At 45.4% G+C, this 24,894-nt stretch overlaps 1 protein-coding gene across 1 annotated transcript in view; it reads left to right on the plus strand.

Annotated features, from left to right (window-relative positions):
* The first annotated feature begins 2,326 nt into the window (after positions 1–2,326).
* CRHR2 (corticotropin releasing hormone receptor 2) overlaps positions 2,327–24,894 on the plus strand; it is a 140,882-nt gene continuing 118,314 nt past the window's right edge. The window contains exons 1-2 of the mRNA XM_048316473.1: positions 2,327–2,480; positions 15,355–15,448. Coding sequence (XP_048172430.1) covers positions 2,415–2,480; positions 15,355–15,448 — 160 coding nt within the window. The 5' untranslated portion in view covers positions 2,327–2,414. The remainder of the gene's footprint in view (positions 2,481–15,354; positions 15,449–24,894) is intronic.

The raw sequence follows: 24,894 nt of genomic DNA on the forward strand, positions 1-24,894 counted from the left end.
GTTTTCTAGTACATGTAAGTGCCCATCTCCTTGCTGTGATGTTCATGATGTACCAAATGGAATTCCTGATGGAAATTTGGAATGTAAGCATCCCCATAGGTGTTTTAGACAGGGTCAGAAGCTGTTTTATGCCTTTCTGAGCAAATGACAAAAAGCAAAATAATTCAGCAAGGCCTCAGAGGAAGATGTCCAGGTATTTCTGCATCCTGCTAAGCTGTTGTAAACCCTGAGAATTTGTTGCAACTCTTTCCTCTGTGCCACTGTGACCTTTATGGCAATTGATTTTGATTTAAAAAAACCCCAACAAACAAGGAGGGTGGTGGAAAGACACTGCTGTCTTGGGGAGGAAAAGGCCCCATCTCCCTGAAGGAAGCAGCTGGCCGCAGGTGACTACACAGACAGTGCATGGCACTGCTCCCTGCAGAAATCCAGCTGGGATGGGAAGGAGCTGGTCCTGTCTGCTCCTGCCCCAGAACTGTGACAGAGGGCTGTGTGCCTCAGGACACAGCTGGGCTTTTGGGGACAGTCCCAGCTGCAGCTGGAGGAAGATCCTGACTGTGATTCACACACAGCTGGCTGTCCTCTGGGCAGATGGGATGGAGCAGAGGGGAAAATAATCTTATTAGGCTCATTGCTGGCACTGGAAAAAACAGGGTTTGGCCTGATGCCCACACCTAACAATACCACAGACACATCCATTGTATGGAGAGGCCCAACTGGATGTGGAGGGAAGGGAGTGATAACTCTGCTAGACCCAGGAACTGGGCCCCAACAGGGTCAGGCATCCAAATCTATAAGATTCCCATTCTCTGAGCATCAACATCCACCTCAGAGCAACCAGAGGGCCAGAAGTCCCTTGGGCAAGTGGGCAGGAAGATAAGGGGTGACCTTGTTCTGCCTTTGCTTGCACAGGGGTGTAGCCCAGCTAGTATCTGTAGATAAGAGCAGGATAAATGCCTTTTGTTTTCAGACACCAAGTGCACAAGGAGCAGCCAAAAAGGCAGGTTTTACCTGGCTAGAAGGGTGTATGTACTGTTGGGGAGTCTTAAACGGCTTAGTGCTGGGGAAAAAAGGGCTTCCCATGGCAGCTGAGGAACAGCAAAGGAGATGCCCCACCAGCTTGGAGACTTCAGGAAAGGTGTGCTGATGAATTTGGTGACCAATAAGCCAGAACCTTTTCACCCTGGGGTACAGAAGAAGATAGGAGATTTGCTTCTCATTATTTTGGAAGTGGAGATCCTCATCACACCTGGTAATGTTGCATCGTGGGCTTGGGGGGGTGTCCCCTTTACTCCTGGAGGATCAGCAGGTGGTTCAAAGCACACAGTGTCAGGGAGGATTCTTCCTTTTCTTCCCAGGCTTGTAGGGGGTCACAGAATCATAGAAAGACTTGGGTCCTTAAAGATCATCTCATTCCAGCCCTCTGCCATGGGCAGGGACACCCTCCACTATCCCAGATTGCTCCAAGCCCCGTCCAACCTGGCCTTGGACACTTCCAGGGACGAGGCAGCCACAGCTTCTCTGGACAACCGGTGCCAGGGCCTCACCACCTTCATAGGGAAGAATTTCTTCCTAGTATCTAACCTAAAGTTTTAGCTTAAAAAGTGTCCTATCACTATCTGCTCAAGCAAAGAGTTGCTCTCCATCTTTTCATAAAACACCTCTAACGCACTGTGCGCACAATGCAGGTTGTACCTGGGCAGTGGGGGAAGCCTGTTGCTCCTGAAAGTTTAAGGGCAATGGAGTTAACATTTTACCTAATTCCTGACAGGATGGGGTGTTGGTGAAGGGATTATTAATGCTCCTGGGGGGTTGTGTGGGGGGGTGTGTGTGCACTGCACCTAATTTTGGACAATGATCCCCACTGCACCCAGAGCCTGGGCAGGGAGAATCCTCTTGTTCCTGGAAACTTTGGAGGCAGTGGAATTTCCAGTACATGGGAGGGTGGAGGAGTATCCCCGTTATTTCTGAAAGCTGTTGTGGAAGGCATCCCCATTGCTTGGGGAAGAGGGATCTCCATCACTCTCAGTGCTCGGGGAGGGGGCTCCCCATCGCTCCTGGACGAGTGCGGGCGGTGCGGTCCCGCTTCCACGCAGCTCCCGATGGAGGGGGGAATCCCTCTTGCGCTCGGCGCAGGGAGAGAGGAGGGTCCCCCTCGCTGCTGGAGGCTGTGAGGGTCGCGCTCCCCCGCGGGCCCCCCGCCGCCTCCATCCCCGAGGCATCCTGGGCGGAGGGCGGGCTCGGCTCCCCCTTCTCCCTCCCTCCCTGCCGGGGGTTTGCCCTGGGACGCGCCGGCGGCGCCGGGCTCGGCTCCGGGACGGCGGGCAGGGGTCAAGGGCAGCAGGCGGGGGGCGATGCCGGCGCCGGGGCAGCGCCGAGGGTCCGGCTGAGCCCTGGGCACCCCCCGAGCCCTCATGGCGGGGCGGGCGCCTCAGCGCAGCCTCCCCGCGGCAGCGGCCGCCGCGCTCCTGCTCCTGCCCGTAAGTGCCGGGGACGGGGACGGGGCGGGGGGTGCGGGACAGGGACAGGGACAGGGAGGGAGCGGGGGGGACGCCCCAGGACCGCGGGGAGCACAGCGGGGCTGCCCCGGGCGCTCCGGGCTCCGTGCGGGGAGCGTGCCCCGCGCCCTCGCAGGTGCGGCCCCAGGCTCTGGGACGCCCCGGGCGGGCGGCACCGCTCCCGGCCAGGTGCTGCCCGGTGCTCGGGGATCTGTCCCCGCGGCCCTTTCCTGCTCCATCACTGGTGCTCTCAGAGACACCCTCTGCCCGCTCGCCTCTGGGTCCCCGCGCAGCTCCTGGGCTTAAGCACAGCCGTTCATAGTGTCCCCTGCCCTGTGAAACAGCCACCTTTCCTTGCCAAAGAGGTCCCAGCACAGGGACCGCACTGGGGTGGCAGCTCCTTGCCCCAGCGGGAAGGGGTTTTCCCTTCATCTCCCCGCTCCCTGCCGGTGCCCGGTACCCCCGGGCTCTGTCCCGGTGCCTCTCCTCGCACCATGTGCTCCAGCAGCGATCAGCAGTCAGGGGTGGCGAAGGGCAGGGCTCAGCCCACGCATCCAGCCAAGCATTTGCTCCGAGTTCCTCCGGAGTGAAACGTGCAGGGAGCTTTTCCGCGTGGTTCTTCTCCATTCACTAGCATCCCCCTGGGTGATGCTGGGATGAGGTGGAGATCAGGTTGGCCTCTGTCGGACTGGACTTCAAAAAGCTTTCCCAGTGCTTTTTAGTGGCTTGTTTGTTTTGAGCGACGGTTTCAAGTGTGGTTAAGTCAGACTTGAAAAGAAAACGTGAGAGGTTAAGCAGGAGTAGTAGCATTGATCCTGTGCAGAATTTGTAAAGGTTGTTCCCACAGCTTTAAAAAAGTGGCAGTGGCCCTTCTGAACTGCAGTGTAATTGGTCTATCTTTAACATTTCCTCAGATAAATAAAGAAAATCTGTTCTATTTCCTTAAGCTCCATCTATTTTGGTTTGGTTTGGGTTTTGTTTGTTTCTGGGGGTTTATTTGTTTGTTTTGGGGATTTGTTTGGTTTTTTTTTCTAATTTACAAAGAAAGAGAAAAGCCAGGTCAACATCAGGCTTCAGAGAGAAGCAACAATTTAAACTCTTTTTTGCAGTAGCTTTCTTAGAAGTGAGAGAATACTTTCTCACCTCTGCCAATGTCTTTTTTTAATCCCCAGAAAAAATAGAGAGATCAGTACACATGGGATCACAGTGGCATGGGTCTACACACTTACTGTTTTCAACCCCAAGCCACTTCTTCCTAATCTTTGTTTCTTAGTCCCTCTTCTCTTCCAGGCTGTGTTTTCCCATATTGATTTATTTTGGTCCATAAAAATATCTCAGTTTGTCTTTAGAGTGTGGGACTTACCAGTGTGGTTATCAAAAGTACTCAGGTACCAAATATTTAGTCAGACTAATTCTTTCTTAATGAACCAAAAATTATCATGTGCTTCCTCAGTGGATATAATCTATGGATTTTCCAGGTTTCAGGTTCTGCTGCAACTTTGCGTTTGAATTAATTCTGCAAATTTTGGTAGGTGTGTCACTGCTTTAAAAACAAAACTGCCTCAAAAGAAAGGGGATAAAAAGGTAGATTAAGGATCAAAATGCGAAATTTCCGTCAAGTGTGTTTAGTCCAAGAAATGTGAACTCTGAGTGTGTTCTGTGTGTTTTTATAGAGGAGCTTGTTTGGCTGGAACATGCTGGTCTCTGGTAGGGGCTCGTGTACACCTGTGTAGGAAATAACATTTTGAATCTTCAGCCTCAGGACAGCTCTGGTTGCTCCAGCTGTAGCAGAAGCTTTCATTGCTCCTTTGGGGAGTGTTTTAGTCCCTGAATGTTGTCAGTAAATCTGGATCTCTGCTTTACAGCTGGAGGAAACTTTGCACCAAGAAGCTTAAGAACAGTGTTTTAAAACTTTGGCTCAAAGCCAAAGCTCTTAAGTTCTTGTTTAACTTGAGAACACTCGAAAGTGGACTCAAAGTCAGTGACTTTATTCACATTTGTGGATTTGAGGAAAGGAATAGCTGCTTGTGGGAGCAGGCCCTTACCCAATGAAGGGAGTTTTAAGTTCTCACAGCAGCCGAGCAATTGTGTTTTATGGGAGCTGCAGGTTTGCAACGCCCACGAGATGAGGCAATTTTCTGGTACAGAATTAGATCTGCCACATGAAAATGCTGGTGCAAATGACCTGACAGATTTCACAAGGCTGGTCAGCAAAAGGGTGAAGACTTTCACTGAGATTTATGTTCTCTTAAAGTGGTTCTGGACGTATGATACACTTGAAAACACATCTAACAGAATGTGGGTAACAAAAAACAAACCATAAAACCAAGGCAGATGAATCTTATGACATTTTTATATAAAGTCCTTGCTAAGTTCATGTAATTTGGAGAGGGGGGATTATTAATCAAACCCAAAAGCAAAGCCTGCTATAATTTATTTGTTCTCCTGGAGCTGTTAAAAGAGCCAGGGCAGTGTGAGTGTATCAGGCAGTGATGACAAGTTAAATAGTGTTCCTGGTCTGAGGCTGCCAAAATTCAGCCCTATTGTGAATTAATGCAGCATAAACATCTCATCAGGAGAAGCCTTTCCTGGGGCAGTACTTTGTCAGGGTCTATCTAGTCTGTAACCATCCCATGGCACTTACTGGATGTTGGAGGGAGGTGGCTGTGTGCTGGTGTTGGCTGGCTGTAGTTTTGCCATAAAACGTTTCAGTGATGATGTTCATCGCTGCCCTTAGCCAGCAAGAAAGCAGCTTTAGCTTTTGTGCATATAAGGCATCTGCTTACATATCATTATCCTGTCAAGAGCAGAGGAAAAGTCATGATTAAATCCTCTCAACTCTCTGACCCTCATATTCCAAACCAGAGCGTGGTTGTGGAGGAAGAGAGAGCAGAGATCTCTCTGCAGGCTGCCCATTGTCAGGTGCAGAATTTTAATTTCAACCTCACAGGTTCTAACTCCACTGGTACATCAGTATCTCCAGGAAAGCTCTCCAGCCTTCAGAAGAAATGCCAGAGAGTGACTCTTGCTCATGTGATTGAGCTCCTTCAGCTTCTAAAACAGGGAGATGCTGTGCAGGCTATGCATGGAAAAGGTCCATGGTGCTCCCTAGCTCCCAGATCATTCCCAGGAACTGTTTGAGATACCACCAGATTGCTTGGGGCAGAAATGTGGCCAGGAGCCATTCTAAAAATTTAACAGTAGAAATGATTAAGGACTTAAACCAGGCCTTTGCACTGCTTGATTTATTGGCTTAGATGGAGAGTGCTGTGCTGCCATTGCTCAAGGTTCACTGTGAGTGCCCCAGGGAGGGATTTTCCTCTAAGGCCAACTCTTCATTGCTTTCAATTTGGTGATCAGCTCTCTTTGTGTCAGGGATCACTGCAAGTTCCTGCTGCTGATGTCCTGCTCTGAGAGATTCACCAGGAGAAATACAGGGTAGTGGATGATACGGACTTTTTAAGGAAGCGTTTTTCTGTTTTCTTTTTATTTTCATTTTGCCCCATATATTAGTAAGCCAAATATTTTAAAAATACTGTATTAGAACAAACATTTGCACATTTCTAGGTTCTTTTAATAGTTCTGCAGATCTTATTTTTTGGGGAGAGGGGGAGGTGAGGAAATGTGGGTGGCAACAACAGGCTGCACATGCTGCTGAATCTGTTCTTTTTTAGTTTATATCACTTTCAGGTTTTGCAGCACTGTGAACCCAGGAAGGAGATTTGGGGGAAAGGTGATTTACTCCAGATTAAAAGTTTATCCAGGAGATGACTTTTTTTCAGGAATTTTCTTTTCCACACCATATCTATAAATTGCAACAGATCATGTCCATATCCTTCATTCTTTTAATTTAGAGCACTTTTAATCCCAAATGAAGTCTGCTCTTCCCTTAAGTGCAAACATTAATTGTTGGATGTAAAGCTGGAGCTGTCCAGCGAGCCACTGGCACCTCCCTGCCTCCTGTGGATACTCAGTGACCTGTGTTAAGGTGTTGCAAAAACATTGTCTTTGCCTCCTTATCTTTCTATTCATGACAACTAAATACTTTGTGATGGTTTCCTTTATTAAACTATTTCTTTACACAGAATTACGTTTTTTTACTGCTGATAATTCTTTTAATCTTAACATCTTTGAAAATAGCTGTATTTAAGTTGGCAAGTGTGGGGTAAAATGTTTTCATTTTCTACTCTGAGGAGTTGGATAAATTTGGCTGTGATCCTTGTTACAAGAGAAGACAAATAGAAAGTAGATGAGTCAACTGACAGAACTGTCCTTCAGGTGACTGCTTGGATCTCATCAGTCACATCCAAATACGTGAAAATTTCATTTCCAGTTTGTGGTGCCAGCATGAGGATATTTGTTACCATGTGCTGTGGTAAGCACTGCTCAGTTCTCTGGCCCTGGGGTCATCTGGGTTGGCTCTCACAAGCAGATGTTCTGCTGGATCTTCTCGAAGCCTGGTCCATTTGGAAAGGGCTGTGGAAGGGACAGAGAAAACCACTTCTCAGAGATGGATTTCAACATCCTGTCCTGACTTCTGGCTCACAAGTCCCTCATTGCTGTGCAGGAGAGCCCACATTGAGAGTCAGGTGCTGGGAGTGTGCTGCTCCTTCCCCAGACTGGCAAGCTCTGTTGGGGAGCCCAATGGGTGGAGAACTTGGAATCTGCCTTTCCAAACATCCCTGAAGCCTCATGTGCTTGCACAGAAACTCAGCATGTTTTCATTAAATAAGAAAGAAAATCCATTTGATAATTCAAGAGCTGAAAAGTACTTCTTCCACGGAGCTGTAAGAAAATTAAAGTAATTAAATGAAGCCAATTAAAGCTCTATAAACTTTTGCATAAGGCTGGCTGAGTAACTGTCCACTCTGGGCTGTGTATGCCGGGAAAGTAAATAGTGAGTAATGCAGCTGGAGATTAAAATACTTTAGCTGTCCTCACTGCAATGCTAAACCCTTGCCCTGGTAATAGCAGCTGAAGTGCCAGAGGACTGGAGAGAAGCCGCTTGCCTCCCAGGGCTGTGGGATCATCCCTGTTGCTGTTCCCCCGGTCTCTGGGATGTGGGACTTGCTCAGTGCTGGTATCTCTGCACTGACATAGTTTGGGAAGTTCTGTCCTCTGCCTGGGGTGGCTTTTCCAGCACAAAGGAAGGAGGAAAGGAGGCAAAAGGGAAGGAAAGGAAGTGTGCTGATGGGCCTGGACAGGTTTCCTGTGGGGCTGCCAGCCAGGCTCTGCTCGCTGAGGTATCGATTCCCTTTGAGTGGCAGGAGCAGATCCCAGGGCCCAGGCATGGCTTGGGTTTCAGGGGGCTGATGCCAGCAGAGGCTCCTGAGCCACGCCAGGGCTGTGCTGGGCAGTGTGGCCATCACAGCTCTTCCCTTGCTGCTTCCTCTCTCCAGTGCACAGGGCTGCTGAGAGCGGTGCAGTCCTCCCACTGCTTGCTTGTTTTGTGGGCAAACATCCCTGCCAGGGACCAGGCTGCTCCTTCTGCTCTCAGCTGGCTCTTTCAAAGCAGAGAGGAAGCCCAGGGTGTCCCTCTGGCTGCTGAGAATGGTGTCTCAGAGCTCAGGAAAGAATTCTGACCAGGTGTGCTTCCAGTCAGATGCACTGAGCATCTTTCCTCATCCTGCCTCAAAACCCACCTGCTGGGAGATCAGCTGTTTAGTCCAGCTTGAACTTGAGACACCTTCCAAGGTGTGAGAATCCCCTACTTTATCAAAACAAGTGTCTTCATGAAGATTTTGAAGTCTTGCCAGGCTTGCAGTATTTCTTTCCTTCAGGCAGAAAAGAATACTCTATCTTTAAATACAGAAATAGTTTTAAAATGTCTTTTCATAGTATTTGGTATAATATTTTAATTATGATTATGTGAATAGAGTCAATAATCTTAGAAACGTGAGTGAGAGCAACCCCAGAGCCTCTGGATTGCTGATTATTGTTCAAGATACAGTCTGTAAGCTGTTTACTACATTGCCAATGGGAAGGTTTGGGGAATAATTGTTATCTGTGATTCTTTTTGCCATAGGGACTATAGAATCAAGGCATGAAAAAATAATTTATGCTGGAAGGGATTGCCAGAAGTCTCTTGTCCAGTCATCTTCTCAAAGCAGGGTTGATTCCGAAACCAAATCATTCTCCTCCAGTTAGGCTGTAAAAATCTGCAAAGATGGAGCTCTCACAACATCTCTGAAATGTCTTTTTACAACTTCTCTTTTCCAGTGCTCCGTCGTTGTCATGGTGCATAATTTTTTCTTTATGTTCTGTGAGGTTTTCCCTCACTTCAGCTTGTGAATGATGCCTGTCTTGTTGCTCTGCTGTCAGCTCCTGAGAGGAATCTGACTCCTCAGAGAAGAGTCTGTGAATCCCCTTCACATAGTGAAAGATAATTCCAGACCTGGAGTTGAATTTCACTGTGATACTTGGTTTTCAAATCTAAAGGTGGGCTCCAGACCAAGAATTAGGAGTTTAAGGAAAGATGGAGAGAAAGTTCACTGCTGATATCCAGTGCCACCTCACTGGCTCATTTTTAAATCACTGTCAGGAAATCTTGGGTCAGAGGAACATTTTGTGGAGGATACAGAGGTACCACTGTTGGCATTCCATGGAAAGCTGAGCAGATATCATTAGCTCATAAAGTCTTGATCCAGATGGGTTTTTTACCTTTTTTGGGTGGCAAAGACCTGACAAGCAAAGATCAGGAGCTCAGATTTGTTGAGCTGCAGCTGGGAGAGCCTGTGAAGGGCATCCTTGGACATGTGGTGGCAGTGGTGACAGTGGATGGGTGAATGATCCTTGCAGAGGCTCTGCATGTAGGTAGGAATTAAATGAGGTACTGGCATTCGCTTGGGTAAAAATGGCTTTTAAACTTGAGCTGGTCTGGATTCCTTGAGTGTTTTGTCTCCAGTGCATGAGTTATCTCATCCTGAAGTACATGTTTAAAGCACAAGTGATGGATTGTTCCTTGGCAGTGCTTCCCTCTTCCACTGAGCATTAGGGAGCCTGAAGCAAAGCCTGCTGGAATAGGGGGGTGAGGTGAATCGTATTTGAGCTGCTGAGAGGATTCATGGGAATGGGAATGGGAATTGGGTGGGAAAAAATTACTCACAGGTTTGGTGTGCAGACCTAAGGAGAGGGCAGACATGGAGGCAGGAGCGCTGTGAGGGGCTTGCTCCCCTTCCAGACTCTGAATATGATACCCACAGGTGTGGGGAATGAACAACAAAACCTTTCAAGGATGTGAAATTGAAAAGTCCTTCTGTTAAACAATTTTATTTAAAGAGAGCTGCAGCTTATCATTCAGATGCTGTTATGATCATTTTTATAACACCTCAGGTTGCTTTGGAAGGGCTTGGAGTCCTGGTTGGACAAATCCAGCACATGGGTGGCCTTAAACAGGTTTGGTTTGTATCTTGTGACTCAGAAAATCCCTCAGCACCTGCGTGGCTTTCAGTGGATGAAGAACCTCCCCTGTAAAAGCTTCTCCAGCAGAGAATGTAGGCAGTGCTCACTGAAGGCAGATCTCCAAGTTTCAAAGACAACACTGAAGTTCAGTGGTGGGCTCAGTGTAGCAGATGCTCGAGGGTTTTTTAATTTATTTTTGCATAAAGATTGATTTAATTTCATGCCTTAGAACCGAGTATGTGTTTAGTTGCTTTTTGCTTTATTGAACTGGGGTCCTAATTCCCATTCCATGCAGACTTTTAGTCTCTTTTTCCAGACTTGCTGGAAGAGCTGCAGAATACATCTGGCCTCTAAGATCATGGAGCAGTGTCTCCTGGAGCATTTGGTGTTCTCTAACAAGTAGCAATGTTTTATGTGGCCACTTGGATTAACTGAGAGGGAGTTTAAAGAGCTGAAAGATGACTTGAAAAGGAGCCTGTTTTTCTTGAGCTGTGCTCAGAGTCTTTCCCTCTACTGTAACCTTAGCTGGCTCAGGTTTCAGGTTGCAGGCTCCTGTGAAAACTTGTATTTAGACTTTCTATCCCAAATGGAAATTATTTTTATGGTGAAGCAGAGCCAGCCAGTTGTACACTGCCAAGTGCTGCTGCACGAGCAATTTTAAGTTACTGGGTTGAGAAAGGCCAAAAGCATCTTGATGCACAGGGCTGACCTTTTTGGGTCTCCAAAAAGCAAAGTATTTCCAACACACAGGCCCTCTTAGTACTGTTCCTTAATAAGCATCTCTTTCACATGCATCTTGTGGATGCAGTAACCTCATGGCAGTGGATATAAATCCATCCTGGCCACTGTAAAGATGACCTTCCCCTCCTCTCCTGTGCTAATCTCTGTTTTTCTCCTGAAGTAGCAGCTTTCACTCTTCTGATTGCTCATATTCCTTCAGGTGATCAGTAGTCTGCAAATATTCCAGATCTCCTTGTTCTCTCCCATGTGTTGCCATCTCTTAGAAGGAATGAGCTGCTCACATGAATGCTGGCATTTGTTACAAGAGCATTCCAAGGAATATCTGATGGTTTTTTCTCCCAAAGCATCTGTTTCCCCACACCAGTGATATAGAACTTGCCAGATGCCCACCTGCCCTGGAAACTCCTCAGCTGTGTTCAGAGTATGGATTTTGTCAAGGAAGTGTGGGATTCTCTTTGATTTTGCTGCGTTGAACTCTTTTACTAATTACAATTTCATTGTGAAGTTAGAACCTTGTGTTTCCCAAAAATGAGCTTCTGTGGACACAAACTAAGAATTTTTGCATTTAACAGGGCCACTGCTCTGAGCATGTCCATCCCAGAAGCTGGGGTGAGAACTCAATCTCATTGTGGAGATGGAGTTAATTTACTTGCATTGCCTAATTGAAGAGCTAAAAATTAAGTGCAGGTTTCCCTTTTCTCTCTCTCTTTTTTCTCTCTCTTTTTTTTCTTTCTTTCCCCTGAGTTCTGGGGCAAAACTACTAAGCAGCAGCTTTTTTGTGTGCTGAAGACAGTTCTGCTGCAATTTTGATGCCAAAACGAGGTAGCATTTGCAGCCTCAGATATTTTAAAGAGACCCATGGGAAAAGCTGAAGCAGGAGTCTTAAGAGCAGTGGAGCTTCCCAGAGATGAAGGGTAGGAAGAAGCATCCTCGTGACATGATCCATGCCAGTGCCAGAGGTGGTTTCTCAGGAGTGGAAAATGCTTTGGCTCTGTAGAGAACACAGTGGATAGTTCAGGCTGAGACTTCATTCTTGTGTGGCAAAGACATGAGACAGACCCTTCTCTTGTCAGCTGTGGAGTGAGCACATTTTTTGGTTGATAACTCCCAAATTTTTCCATGTTGGAAGGTCACTTCATCTGGCTCAATAAAAGAAAGAGCGCAGATGATTTTATAAGATGGTGATGTCCTTGTGTCTTCTTTAGCCGTCATCTAAAGGAATGTTGGAATGTTTTTACCTCTCCTTTTGCGTGTAGTGTCTAAGGAAAACTTAGGAAGGATTCTTGTCCTTACAGTGGGCATGACACAGCTGACGCAGTCAATGGAGGTTATTCCAATGTAAGGATTTAAAGTACTCCAGATGAACTGCATCTGGAAAATTCCTGCTTCTCTTCTTGAATTCCAAAGGAATCAGTGATCAGCTCAGCTGCTGCTCTCTCTGTTCTGAAGTCTGAGCTATTCAACACAAATCCCACTGCTTTTCTGGGAGCGGCTTTCTGATGAGATGCTGTTGTACATGGGATGGATTTCTCTGGGACATCGGGAGTACTAGGAACTACATTTTTTAAGAGTTTTTGCTCTGTTGCTTTGAGGCTGTGTCAGATGTCAGCATCTCGCAGCATGCCACCAGCAGATGTTTGACAGGGAGGCCTAAGAACTGGCTTTTATTAGACCACTGGAATATGGCGTCTGGGAATTCTTGTGTGGGAATGGGAAAGGGGAGTGTGTGCATCTGTCCGTGTTGGGCAGCACTCACTGCCTCCAAACTCACCTCCACCTTGGCAAGGGGTGTTCTGCTGTGGTGGGTCAGCCTTTTCCACTTCAGCCCTTCTCTTCAGCTTTCACTCCTGATCTCTTCTCCCACTCTCCTCCTACCTACTGTGAGATATTTTAACTTAGCAAATGCTCCATTGTGTTTCTGTGGTAGCCCCATGTCTGTATTGGCATTTTTGGATCCCATCCTTAGCTTTGAGGGCTGGTTTCTATTCCTGTAGCCATTTCTTCCATGTTTGAGAGGAGAAAACAACCTCTCCCATGCAGGTGAATTTTAAAGCACCAGTGTTCATTTGGTTTTATATTTCTATATTGCTACATAGTGGAACTCAGTATTTCAAACCAGGACTCTTTGTTAATTGTTCTTAAAACTTACAAATCCTCTCTAACGTGGATGAAATAACCTCAAATTCTGGTGGGAACTGAGAGTGGGCAACATTTGTGTCTCGTAATTGATGTCCTCTGACAGAGATGAAGATCTTCCATGAATTAATGAAGAGCCGTGACCATGTCCAAGGGGAAAGGTCCAACAAAATGCCCATGAGAGAGGCAGACAGTGATGCACCAGAGCAGTTCATCCACTCCTTTTCCCGAAGTCCTCTCAGATGTGAATGGGCAGTTGACCAAAGGCTCTGTACTGTTTTCTGAAGACTCAGATCTGGCCTGCTCTTAGTTGGTGTCCCTGCTTTGGAAAGGAAAGGATTCATTTCCACCTCAATCTTTGGCTCAGCACATTAGTTTTATTTGTTCATAAATGTCCACAGTGGCTCAGAGGAATTAAGTTGGACATTTCTGTGCATGATTTAGGTAAATTTGCAGGACAACAAAGAACTGATTTGGCGGTCAGAGGTCATGGAATAGCTTTTTTTTAAAAGAAATGCAGTTTGAGTAAAGTAGTGCATTAGTAACCCAAAGTGATCATTTTAGTACTTCAAAATATAATTTCTGTGCTGTCACAGGCCCAATTATTTATCTTTACAATTCTGCATTACTGAAATGTTTCTCTTTTTTTGTTGTTGCTGTTTTTTATTATTGTAAGAGGGCTTTTTAGTCTTTTGGGGTTTATTTGCTTTAAATCCAACTGTTTTTTCAAAAGTTTCGCGCACAGCAAGGCTGTTGACTGTGGTTAGCAGAGAGAAAATGAAACCAAAAGTAACATAATATGTGGAAGGCACTTTTCCCCCTAGCCAAATTAACCTGAGCTGACCCTAAAGCAAATGTGACATTTAACCTTTCTTGTTCCTGCCCAAGCTGTGCTGAGCTTGACCTCTGTGCGTTCTTTCCCATCATCTTGGTGGGGGGACAGCTGAACACGCAGCGTATTTACAGTACATGGGGAGGGCTCGAGTTTCTTCTTTGAAGTGAGGCAGTGCTTTGGCCTGGGAGGTGGCAGAGGGGTGAGGGATGGAGGGGAAGAAATGCCTCTGCTGTGTCAACTCACGTGACTGGGTCTGACATGAGACATGGCCACTGCAGAGCCTGGGTTTTGGGAGCTCTGTGCCTCAGGAGAGGGAATCTGTCCTGGCTGCACAACAGCCACCGCCTTTTTCTCCTTGACCTGACCATTCATGGAGGTTTTGATATGGGAGGCAGGAGTTTTGAGCCTCCCTGGAGGAGAAATAGCACCTTCGTGGTGTTTGTATGAAAAGAATAAAGTCTGAGAAAGGCTTTCTGTTTGTATTTCAACACTTCCTATTTTGTAAAATAGCAGCAAAGTGAGAAATAGGTAGAAAAAGGTGCTGTACAAAGAACAGTTGTTCTTTAGAGACCAACATTGCTGATGGGTTCTATTGTCATGAGCATTTACCCTCCTTTTTATTAAGTGACAGAGAATTCAGTGACATGAAATGGGATCCTCAATCACTTAACACACCTTAAAAGCACTGAAATGTAACATCAACATTCAAGGAGTAGGGTTGTTTCCCTGTGTAAAAGCTGCCTGAATTGTGTTGGAGTCATTCTGTGTAAATAGAAAGGCAAAGGCATTTTGTGTGTTACCATGGCTTTATATCCCCCTCAGAAACAGTCAGGAAGATTTTGATTCATAGTTTGAAAATGGAATTTTCTGTCATTGATTTGTCACTCCTGAATTTTCCTGCCATGTTTCGTTCTGCCTTTCTTAAAGGGCTTTCCAAGAGCTCCACGCAGGATCCCAACTTGGCTCTGTATTTTCATGTACAGCTCTGTGGGCTTCTCTCCTCTGTCTGCAATGGGCACTTCAGTAGTTTCAGTTTGAGTGTGAAAATTAAAATATCCCCATTGATTTTCAACTCTGTTTCCTAAAATTTACTTGGGGATTACTATTGTCTTGTACTGACTGCAGCTTTCTCTAAGTGTCCGTGTTGGCATTACTGCTCTTTCTCACTGTTATTTGCCCTCTGTGGAAGGCTCAGCCCTGAATGCTGAGGGTCAGGAACTTGTGTGTCTTTCACTGGCTAAAAAGAGCCACGGGACACCTTACAGGGGTGCCCAATTATCCTGTATATTCCGTGGAAACACTCTTCCTCCAGCCCTCGGAACTGCCCTTTGCCAATTGCTATCTCTCTTGGATGTGCAAGGATCTTTAGCACCCAAGTGCCGATGAAAAGTTCACTGAATCAACATGTGATATTTAATGGGATGTGATTCAGCCCTGCTATTTCAGGCATCTACTTTTAGGTGAGACAAAGTGGATCCTGAGCTTTGTTAAAGGTATTCAGCAGCTCTCACAAGAAGAGATCCAGAATAGGTGGTTAATTTGTAGTTGCCTGCATTAGTCAGGTGAATTCCACCTGGAGTTGAGCAAGTATAAACACAAACCTTCTATGTCAGGGGGTGTCTGTACCTGAATAAATAATGAATGGGAACTCTTCTGAGAGTGCTGGGGGTGGTTGTACTCGTGAATGAGAAAATCTGTTCTAGGTTGCTGCTTTACCTGCTTGGTTTCTTTCTGTTTATCCAGATAGTTCTGCACTGTGAATCCTCTGTGAACCTGCCCTTGTCTGTTCTGCTGGAAAAGTACTGCGAAGCTTTGTCAGCCCGCGCCAATGTCACAGGTATTTATTCCTCCGTTTCTTGGTGGCTTCTCGTTACTGGAGGATCCATTTTCAAAGTGTCCTTGCTCCAGGAACATCTTTTCCTGCTGAGATAAACAGAGTGTCTCCAGCCTTGGCTTTTGCTTGGTGACAATGTGCAGTGGTGTGACAAGGACAGAGAACTTGGAAGTTTACACACCTGGAGAGAGCTTCAGGGGAACTAATGACAGCCTGCTCTCATAGTTTAATCTGTTGAATTTGCTGTATTTACTGACTGATATGATAGTTGAAGATTAGTACAGTTGACGTGTCTTATCCATTTATCCAGACCAGTTTTTAGAAGCAGGGCAAAGCACTTGACTCTTGGCTAAAATACACCAGCACAAAAGGGATTCTTTAAGAGATGTGAAACTGGATCCAGCTTTGCTTCAGAAGTGGAAGAAGCACACTCAGAGCCACTCCTCTTCAGCATTATTTGGGGGGTGTTTGCTGCAATGAGTGGTGCTTCTGGGGGAAAAATTAAATTTCTTCCCTTCCTCCTCATTTTTTTTCCCCTGGTGAATCTTCATGGAGGGAGGAGTTTAAAATATAATGCAGGTATTATCATTCAGGCAGTTCTCCAGCCCTGGGAAATGGCAAAGGAAATGAAGCTCAGGGAATTAAAAATCTTTCTGTAAAGTATGTCAGATCAATGGTGTTTTAATCTGACTTTATCAATTCCTTAAGGACAGTAAGCTGATCTAGATATCAGACTGAAGTGTGAAAGTTGTGGTGCCTTAACTGCCTCTCAATTTGCATATAAATGGGTGTGTTGACCTGGATTATGAATCTGGCCCAAGCTCTGCCCCTTGTGCCATTGTGTTCCAGGGAGCAGCTCTGCCTCGTGTAGTAGATTTGTTTATATCAATTTCGTAACCATCTATTCCATTCTGAAGCTGGGAACAAAGGGAAGATAAATGAGGTTCTATACTTGGACCTTTCCTTTAGGTGTTCTTTGCCTTTTGAATGTGTTTGTAAATATTACCATAAAACTTGCCATTTATTCATGAAGTGTTTTTCTTTGTGCAAAGCTTCTATTTTAGAAAAAAAAAAACAAACACAAAACAAATTTCACATCAGACTGTCTTAGAAGTCAGCAAACAATTTCTTTTTCAGTTGTTGACAAAATATCATTTTCTGGGCTGTTTACATGATGCATGAACACAGGGCATCTTCTCCAGTGGAGTGTGGCTACTGGAACAGAATTTTAATGGGAAAAGGGAAGGCAGAAGCCACAGAAGCCTCTCTTCTATTCCACTATCGTTGTAAGGTATCACTGATAAGAGGTAAAGCAACACTCTGAAGTTGATTTTTATAGAGTCAGTCCAACCTGCAGCTTTTTTAGAACAAACCTTCCTAAGATACTTCAAAATCCTGTAAACCTGTACTGTGCTTTGAGAGTGGGTTTATACACATAATAAACCCCAAATATAGTAAACCCCAAATCTGCTTCATGGCCAGCCTCAGGCATAAGCATGAGGTGAACTTTGGGACATCCTAGGGACAAAAATTCACTTTTTTGCTTAGCACGGACCAATGTTCTTTTCTCAGTGTGGTGGATCACCAACAAGAACATGGTGATTCTAACCCTTACATGTTGGTTTTGTGCTCCATGAACGTTGGAACTTCCGAACAGTCTGGACTATTCAGCTATGAGCCTTCTCATTAAAAACGGAGGTCTGCAATATAATCATCACCTCTTCATGGTCAGTAAAGCTCTGGTTGGTACAGTTAAAGACCAAAGCACGATTTCATCCTAAATTAAAACCTAAAATGGAGAAGAAATTAAATGCTTTTTCTTTATTGAGATCCAAGGATAATGAGTTCCTGTGACTAAGTCTGCTCTTATATTTCAATGTCCCAAATGAGGTGAGCTGTGTTGCATCCCTCATTTTGAACCCTGGTAATGACAAGATTGTGTCACACGGGGACATTGGTGTCATTCAGCAGCGTGGATGGAGAGAACCAGACCACAGAGCCTGCAGTGTGAGTCTTTGGCTGCTGTTCTTGGACACAGTGCAGATACCATATTTTAAAAGGGAAAAAAAAATCCAGAAAAGAAACCCAAGGAGAGCCATATTGAACCATCTTTATTTAGCTGGGAGAACAGTAAACATTAAGCTTTGTAATTCGTTATCTTCCCTGTTTCCTTTCCAGAAGATGCTGTTAATTAGTCCAATATGTTAATTTCCTCCTCTTATAATTACTAATTTCACCCCCCAAATATGTTCACACTAAGTATCCCAAACAGATGGCATAAAATGCTTTTGAGAATGTAATGCATGGGTAATTTCACAGAATGGCTGAGGGAATAACATTGTAAATTCATTCTGAAGCAATTTAAATCAAGAAATAATTTTTCAGAGTTGGAAGGCAGCATAACTCATTCTCTCTTTTGGGCACCATTTCCTTGAAAAATCCCTGGATGGCACCTTCCGGATTGCTTGGATTCAGTTCCTGAGCTTGATGGCATTGTCGATGAGTGGCTTAGGTTGTTAAAGAATCACCATCAAGGCTACTAGCAGAAGTATATTCAGCCTGAATTTGTAAAAGTGGGAGTTAGCAAAGTTCAGCATCAAGGTCCACTCCATCACTTTTTACATGGATGAAACACACAAAGGAAAATCAAGTTAGGATTGAGATAGAATTATTTAAACAGAGATGAAAAATGCAAAAGGGTAAGAGGCACCCTGTCGCTGTTGGGGTGGTCATGGCACACATGGACAGTGCCTCGGACAAAGTGCAAAAAGCCCTTTATTAAACAAAGCAGCCTCTTTTATACACCTTTTGTATGTTATCGTTCGTGTTACAGAGTCACTGGCTGCTACACTACTACAATAGACTTACTGGCTACTGTTAACTAAAACATATAGTCATTGGCTACCATGGCATAAGTGTTCAAGCATTCAGGAAAATAACAGGTTGTTGGGGTTTTAGGAGCTCTCCTGGTTTTTGGGTTTTTTTTTTTTCTGTTAAAGGAATTTTCCCCATACATGTTGCTAGGGGGACAAATGGCTGGGTACTTAAGAAAAACAAAAGAGCTGGCTACTCTTTTGTTTCACCTGGGTGTGTGGGCAATCGGTCTCAGCATTTGGACAGAGAGGGAGGCTGCTTTCTTCGGCTGCTTGTCCTTCTGCTGGAGAAGCCCCAGGATCCCCAGCCCGCCTTCCCTGCCCCGCTGGGAGCTGGGCCGTGGCCGCCCTGCCCCGCTGTTGCTTCGAGCCTTCGCTGCGTTGTAGCCGTGCTCGCCCTGCCTGACCAGACCTCTGGGTGGTTCCCCGTTTGGATACATCTCGTCTGTCCTCCTGGGATTTGTGCTCGTCCCTGCTGTTCCAGCCTGCCGTTCCAGCCTGCTGTTCCCGAGGGTCCGGCCGGACACCGGGATCAGCTGTCCGGGATTTGTGAAGCCTTTGTCCCATCCCTTCCCGGGATCCCAGGGCACCGGTGCCGCGTGCTCCCCGAGCTCGCTCCGGAGCGCCCCCTGCAGCCGCGGGGGAACCATCGCACCTGCCCTGCTCACCGGGAGCCGCCAGCGCCCCTGCCGGCTGCGAGCGGAACTGCACCCGAGGGGAAAGGGCCCGACAGCCGGGAAGGCTGGCACTGGGTTTGTGATTGTTTGCTGGTACTGCCATAGTCATTGTTGTTTGTTTGACTGGTTATACACATACAGATGTATAATAGTAAAGAACTGTTATTCCTATTTTCCACATCTTTGCCTAAAAACCCCTTGATTTCAAAGTTATAATAACTCGGAGGGAAGGGGGTTGCATCTGCCATTCCAAGGGAGGCTTCTGCCTTCCTTAGCAGACACCTGTCTTTCAAACCAAGACACAGGTGCAGATATGTTGCTGGTTTTCTCCTTCTGTTGTTTAACTTTCATGCTTCTGTTGATACTACATTCTCATGGGCAAAAGCTAACTGCTTTTCTTTTCATGGGATTTTCTCACGAATAGAAGTTAACCATGTCCAAATTAGAGTCTGTGAAGCCTCCAGACCTGCTGTCAACAGCACCCTTCTGCTGAGTCACGAGGGTCAGAGTAGACCCCCTCTTGCTTGTTAAACTCTTGATAGGTCTTAGGTGCAGCTCAGTCCAATCTTAGTCCCAGACCAGGTCAATGGTTTTTATCTAAAGGATTACACATGTAATTAATTAGCATCACCTGAAGCACCACCATCAAACATATCAGTAAAAGGGGATCTCAGTAAGATGTTGTAAAAACACTAATTCAGCACAGATGGAATTTTTACACAGCTTCTGAACCAGCAGCAGTGTGAGGTTTGTTCACAGCTTTTAGGTGGATCACAAGATTTTTAGCAGCTCTTAATCACTGACTAATTCAACATTTACAGAGGGAGTTAATAGAATTTATTACAACAGCAGTAGTCAGTCACAGAGCCAAGATGGCAACATTGCTGTAGGTATCTAACTTTCCATCCTGGCCACAATCTGGGCAGGTAATTACTGGAATTTTAAAAATTCCAGTAACAATGGAAGGTAAGGAATCTCCCAAGGCTGTCAGGGAACGACTGAATATTCCCACTGTCATTCCTCACGCAACATGGTCACTGCTCCCACCTTGGCCACACTAAAGTCCTTGGTAAGGGTCAAGGGACACTTCATCACCAAACTCATTTCACAAAGGCCACAGCCTAGCAGGAATTCCCAGGATCATAGAGCAATCCAGAGGAGAGCTGGGGAATGGGGGAAATGCACCAGTCCAGATGGGGATGTGTGTTTGTGAACTTGAAGGAAAACTGTGTTTAATTATTACTTTGCCTTTGCATATAAGAGGAATTGGTTGAAATATCAGATTATTTTTTTTTAGGTGACTCAGCTAAAGATGTTTCTGATGTTGTAATCTCCTGGTCTGGTTTGACTAGAATTACAGTGATATCCAGGATGAGCAGGTGTCTGTAAGTCTATATATCTGTATGATACAGGCACTGAGTTATAGCTTGAATTTTTATAGGAACTTAAGAGACCAGGGGTCCTCAGTTCACGCTGATATTCCGTGTGTTTTTGCATTATTCCCTTCACATCCCTTGACTTTCCCATCTTAACGTGTTTCCACGAGAGACTGCAAGTCTCGGGTTACATCTGATCCTACTTAATTTTGATCTGCATGGAAATCTTTTGATCCCCCTATTTGTTCCATTGACACATTTGACCACACAATCTTTAAGATCTTCTCAAAAGGTCTGAAAACAGGAATGTTGTCCAAAAAAGTAGACCAGCATGTGACTGGCCAATGCTACTGTGCTGTATCAGTAAAAGAATTACATTCTCTGATTTTCTTCCTTCTCCCCCTTCAGTCACTTTGAAGGTTGCAGTTTGCATTTATGGTGTTTAGGTGTATGCAGACAATCCACTAAAGGAGGGGCAGTAAATTAGATGTTGTGCATTTCATTTCCAGAAGTCCTGGGATGCACTGAAAGGAAAAATGATTTGTTCCTCCTGGTGACTGGATCCTCTTGACGTGGGGCTTGGTTCCCTGACCTCATTCTGGTCACTCTGTAGTGAAAGGCTGTTGTCTCACAGAAATGGTGTAAACATCCTGATTCTAAGTGGTGCGGGATTGCACCCGCACAAATTCAGGGTTACACTACTGCTGTGTTGTTTCCTCAAGTCTCTGGGGAAGCTGTGGTTTAAGGAAGTGTTGGTGGGTGTGGGAGGAATGTACCCAGGGATGGATCCACAAGTTATCAAAGATGCTCATCAAGTCTCCAGCTAACCTGGAGATTGCCATCATTTTCCCAGTTGCTGGGACAGTGTTTTATACTAGAGGCTCCTCCAGCACTTACAGAAGCACAAAACTGAGAATGTATAAATAGTGTTCCTCTTGGTTGACTTGTTAGTTTGAAATAATCAATTTCAATCATTCTTGAGTCAATCATTCTTGAATCAATCATTCTTGAATCAATCATCCTTTTAGTGGATGAAAGTTTTATGACACACAAGCGTATTTGATACCTTGCTTTCCATCCTGAACTACGAAGGTGAGGCCCTCTCTGCTCCAGGGCTTATTTATACATCACACTGTTCTGTACATCACACTATTTGTTTCTTGGAAACAGAAGTCTGGCATCATTACACCCCTAAATATCCCTCCAGAGTAATGGCATGGCAGCAGTTCTCGCTGCTTCCCTTCTGCTTTTCCCAGCAGGTCACATCAATGAGCAGTCCCATTTAGAATGAGACTTGGATGAGCTATTTATTTTCACATATGCTTTCACTCCCTTGGCGTCAGCCTGCTGGCTGCAGCTCCCCACGCTGCTCCTGCAGCTGCCTGGGGGACAGGATCACATCCACAGCACCCAGTCACTGCTCCCAGGCATAAAGATAACCTCAGACATGAGTGTTTGCATGGTCACCACTCGAGCTGGACACCAGCAACCTTCCCAGCACTTCCTATTTTCAGAGGTTGCAACAGCACTATTTAAATAGAGGTGATGATGTTGGTTTACTTTCCCACTGCCCCAAATGACATACCAGGCAGTCTGGCTCTGCTTGCTTGTGCTTCCCAAAATAAAGCTGACAATGCTGGGTGTTGTTGAACAATTTGTATTATTGCCCTTATAATTTAAAAAGTTGGATTTTTTCAAGTCTGGTGTCCTTCCAAACTGAGGGTATGGAAATCCCTCGTGTATTAGGAAACTGTAGACATCCCAGCAAGTTCTGTGGTCCACTAGAGAGGATTATTAGAGTAATAGAACAACTTAATAATGCCAGGGTTGTGGGTTTGATCCCTGTATGGGCCATTCACTAGAGAGTTGGACTCGATGATCCTTGTGGGTCCCTACCAAATCAAATTATTTTGTGATTTAGGTTGGAAAAGGCCCTTAGTATCATCCAGTCCAACCATTAAGATAACACCTCCAGGTCTACCACCAAACCGTGTTCCTAAGCACCACATCTATTTCTACATTTGCTGCAGAAACAAAATATTTATGAGGAATTTGGGGTATGGGGGTTTATTTTTTTGGTAAATGATTTCTGGATGAGATAGATGAACATATCTAAAGGTTATCCACATTTATTCTAGGTGTCCAGAGGCTGACAAGTTCTTCCAAATTTACAACAACAAATCTTTAAGCTGTGTAAAGGAGGCTGTAAAATGCTCAGCATGAAACATGCTTCAGTAAGAAGTTGCTCCAGTGTCTTGATCCCATGGAAAGATGCTTTTGCAGAATCTCAGTAAAGCACCAAAGGAAGTAATCTGCCCTCACATTTTACGTTATACAGGAATGTAAAGACTCTGGGAACACACTGCTGAGATTTCTTTCATATTTCAGAAGAGTGGCACACCTCAGTCGTGGCTGTCATTTCTGCCTGGTGCGTTCCTAGCAGACCCTCAGTAGTGACTGTTACAATGCCCCACTTCATCAAATACACTTAAATCCTTGAATTTATACAGTTGGTACAACAAACACCATTTGCTGAATGTGGTTTCTAAATTAGATACCATTTTTTGCACACTTGAAAGATGATAATACACGCTGTAGAAGCTCTCATTTTGTCGAGTTCCACAGAACAGATTGAGTGCCTTTTCTCTTCACACAGAATCATGTCAGTGTGTCTGCTCCTAAATGAAAACACCCCCTGTCCTTTAAATCAGCATTTCTCTCTGTTTTTGGGGGATGATGAGCCCTCCAAGCATTGAAATAACGCTGTGGGCAATCTAAGAGTAAACCCACGAGTGGTACTACAGACCACACTGTTCTGAAGGATGGGCGGTTCAAGAGGATGTCCAGCATCTACAGTGGTGCAGGATAACTGTTATCAGGAAATGGGAGAAATTGGGTAAAATAGGCAGTTTTTTTGTTGTTTCTGATTTCAGTAAAATGCCCAAGAGCTCATGAACCCGTGGCTGAGTTGACTCTCCAGGTCAGGAATGAGCATCTAGATGTGCTCTTGCTGACATGCAGTTGTGGTCTCGCCTTTGTCTCCCTGCTTCGGACAACATGGATGTTTCCATGCTTCTTTTGGAGGGGTGTCCTGAGCCACACTCAGAGCCAGATTCACCCCAGAGCCAGACCGAGGTGAGGCTGAGCGCCATCCATTTCTTTGTGAGGATGAACTCTGTGTGTCTTAGGCCTCTGTGTGTAAAATTGTACCTGGGGGTGCTGCCTTTCTTCACTAGCAACTAGTGACAGCAAAAAAAGAGGGTAACCTTCCACCATCTGTTCTTGGTGTGTTCAAGATGTGCCCAAAGCTGTTTGAGAAGCCAGCAGTGGCTGGTTTGAGGAAGAGAAGGTGAAAGGATGCTCCGTACTTGCAGGTGCTGTTCTGGCCTATCCTGGACCAGAATTTGAACACAAAACGGATCAGAGATTCAGCTTGAAGAAATCACCTGCTGTAAAGTTGGAGCTGACAGCTCATTGTTTGAGTTGCATCACTCAGTTGAACTTTTAGGAATAAACTCTGTTATGCAAGGAATTAATTGGCCTTGGCCTTCAACCCTGAGATGAGAACATCTTACTGTATAGTCACAGAACCACAGAACAACAGAATTGTCTGAGACCTTTAAAATCACTGAGTGCACCCCTTAACCCAGCACTGCCCAGTCTACCACTAAACCCTGTCCCCAAGTGCCACATCTACACCTTTTAAATACCTCCAGGCTGGTGACTCAGCCACTTCCCTGGGCAGCCTATTGTCCCGTGTACACAAAAATAGTTAAGCACCAAAGCTTGTCAGAATGGAAAGCAACCTGTAAAGCTCCAGCTCTATACTGTTCAGCTTTCTTATTCCATTACCAAATAAGAACGATGAGGGTTGTTTTTTTTTTTTACCTCTGGGCATTCATCTTACTCGTTAAACTGTCAGAGGGTGGACACTGCTGTGTAAGAGATAGATAATGGAAAATGTTAACATGGTTTATGTAAGCCACTTGGACTTGAGCTCTTCAACCTTCGCCCTCTCTGCATCTTTATTTGTAGCAGATTCATTCTCTTTGTGGTGCTACTGCTGTGCATAAATGGTCAGACAAAAGGATTGTTTATGAATGCAGGTATTTCAAATTGCACATACTAGTAGCTAAGAGGTGACACAAATGAGAAACAGATTCCTAAGGGTATGAAATGCTGGGTGGTGTCTCAGCTCCACTGATGTGGGACAGGAGTCTGATTTCAAGGCTCCCTCTTCACCCTCTGGACTCTCCACCTTGTGCAGATGTCCCTGGTACATCAGGCCAAGCATTCAGAAGCTGATCCCTTGCCTGCTGTTACTGTAAAATACACAGGGGGTTATTACCATGCCAGAGGAACCTGGTCCTGTTAAGGAAATCCTCTGGGATGAGCATGGAGGCTGGGAGAGTGTTCATTTATCTCTTGTCTCTGTGTTGTTCCCTAAATATCCACTGCTGGAGACTGGAAAATGCAGTAGGTAGACCCTCAGGCAGAACCAAAAAAGGCTGCTCTGGTATTTT

The sequence above is a fragment of the Corvus hawaiiensis genome, chromosome 1, assembly GCF_020740725.1.
Source record: "Corvus hawaiiensis isolate bCorHaw1 chromosome 1, bCorHaw1.pri.cur, whole genome shotgun sequence".
In the NCBI taxonomy this organism is placed as follows: Eukaryota; Metazoa; Chordata; class Aves; order Passeriformes; family Corvidae; genus Corvus; species Corvus hawaiiensis.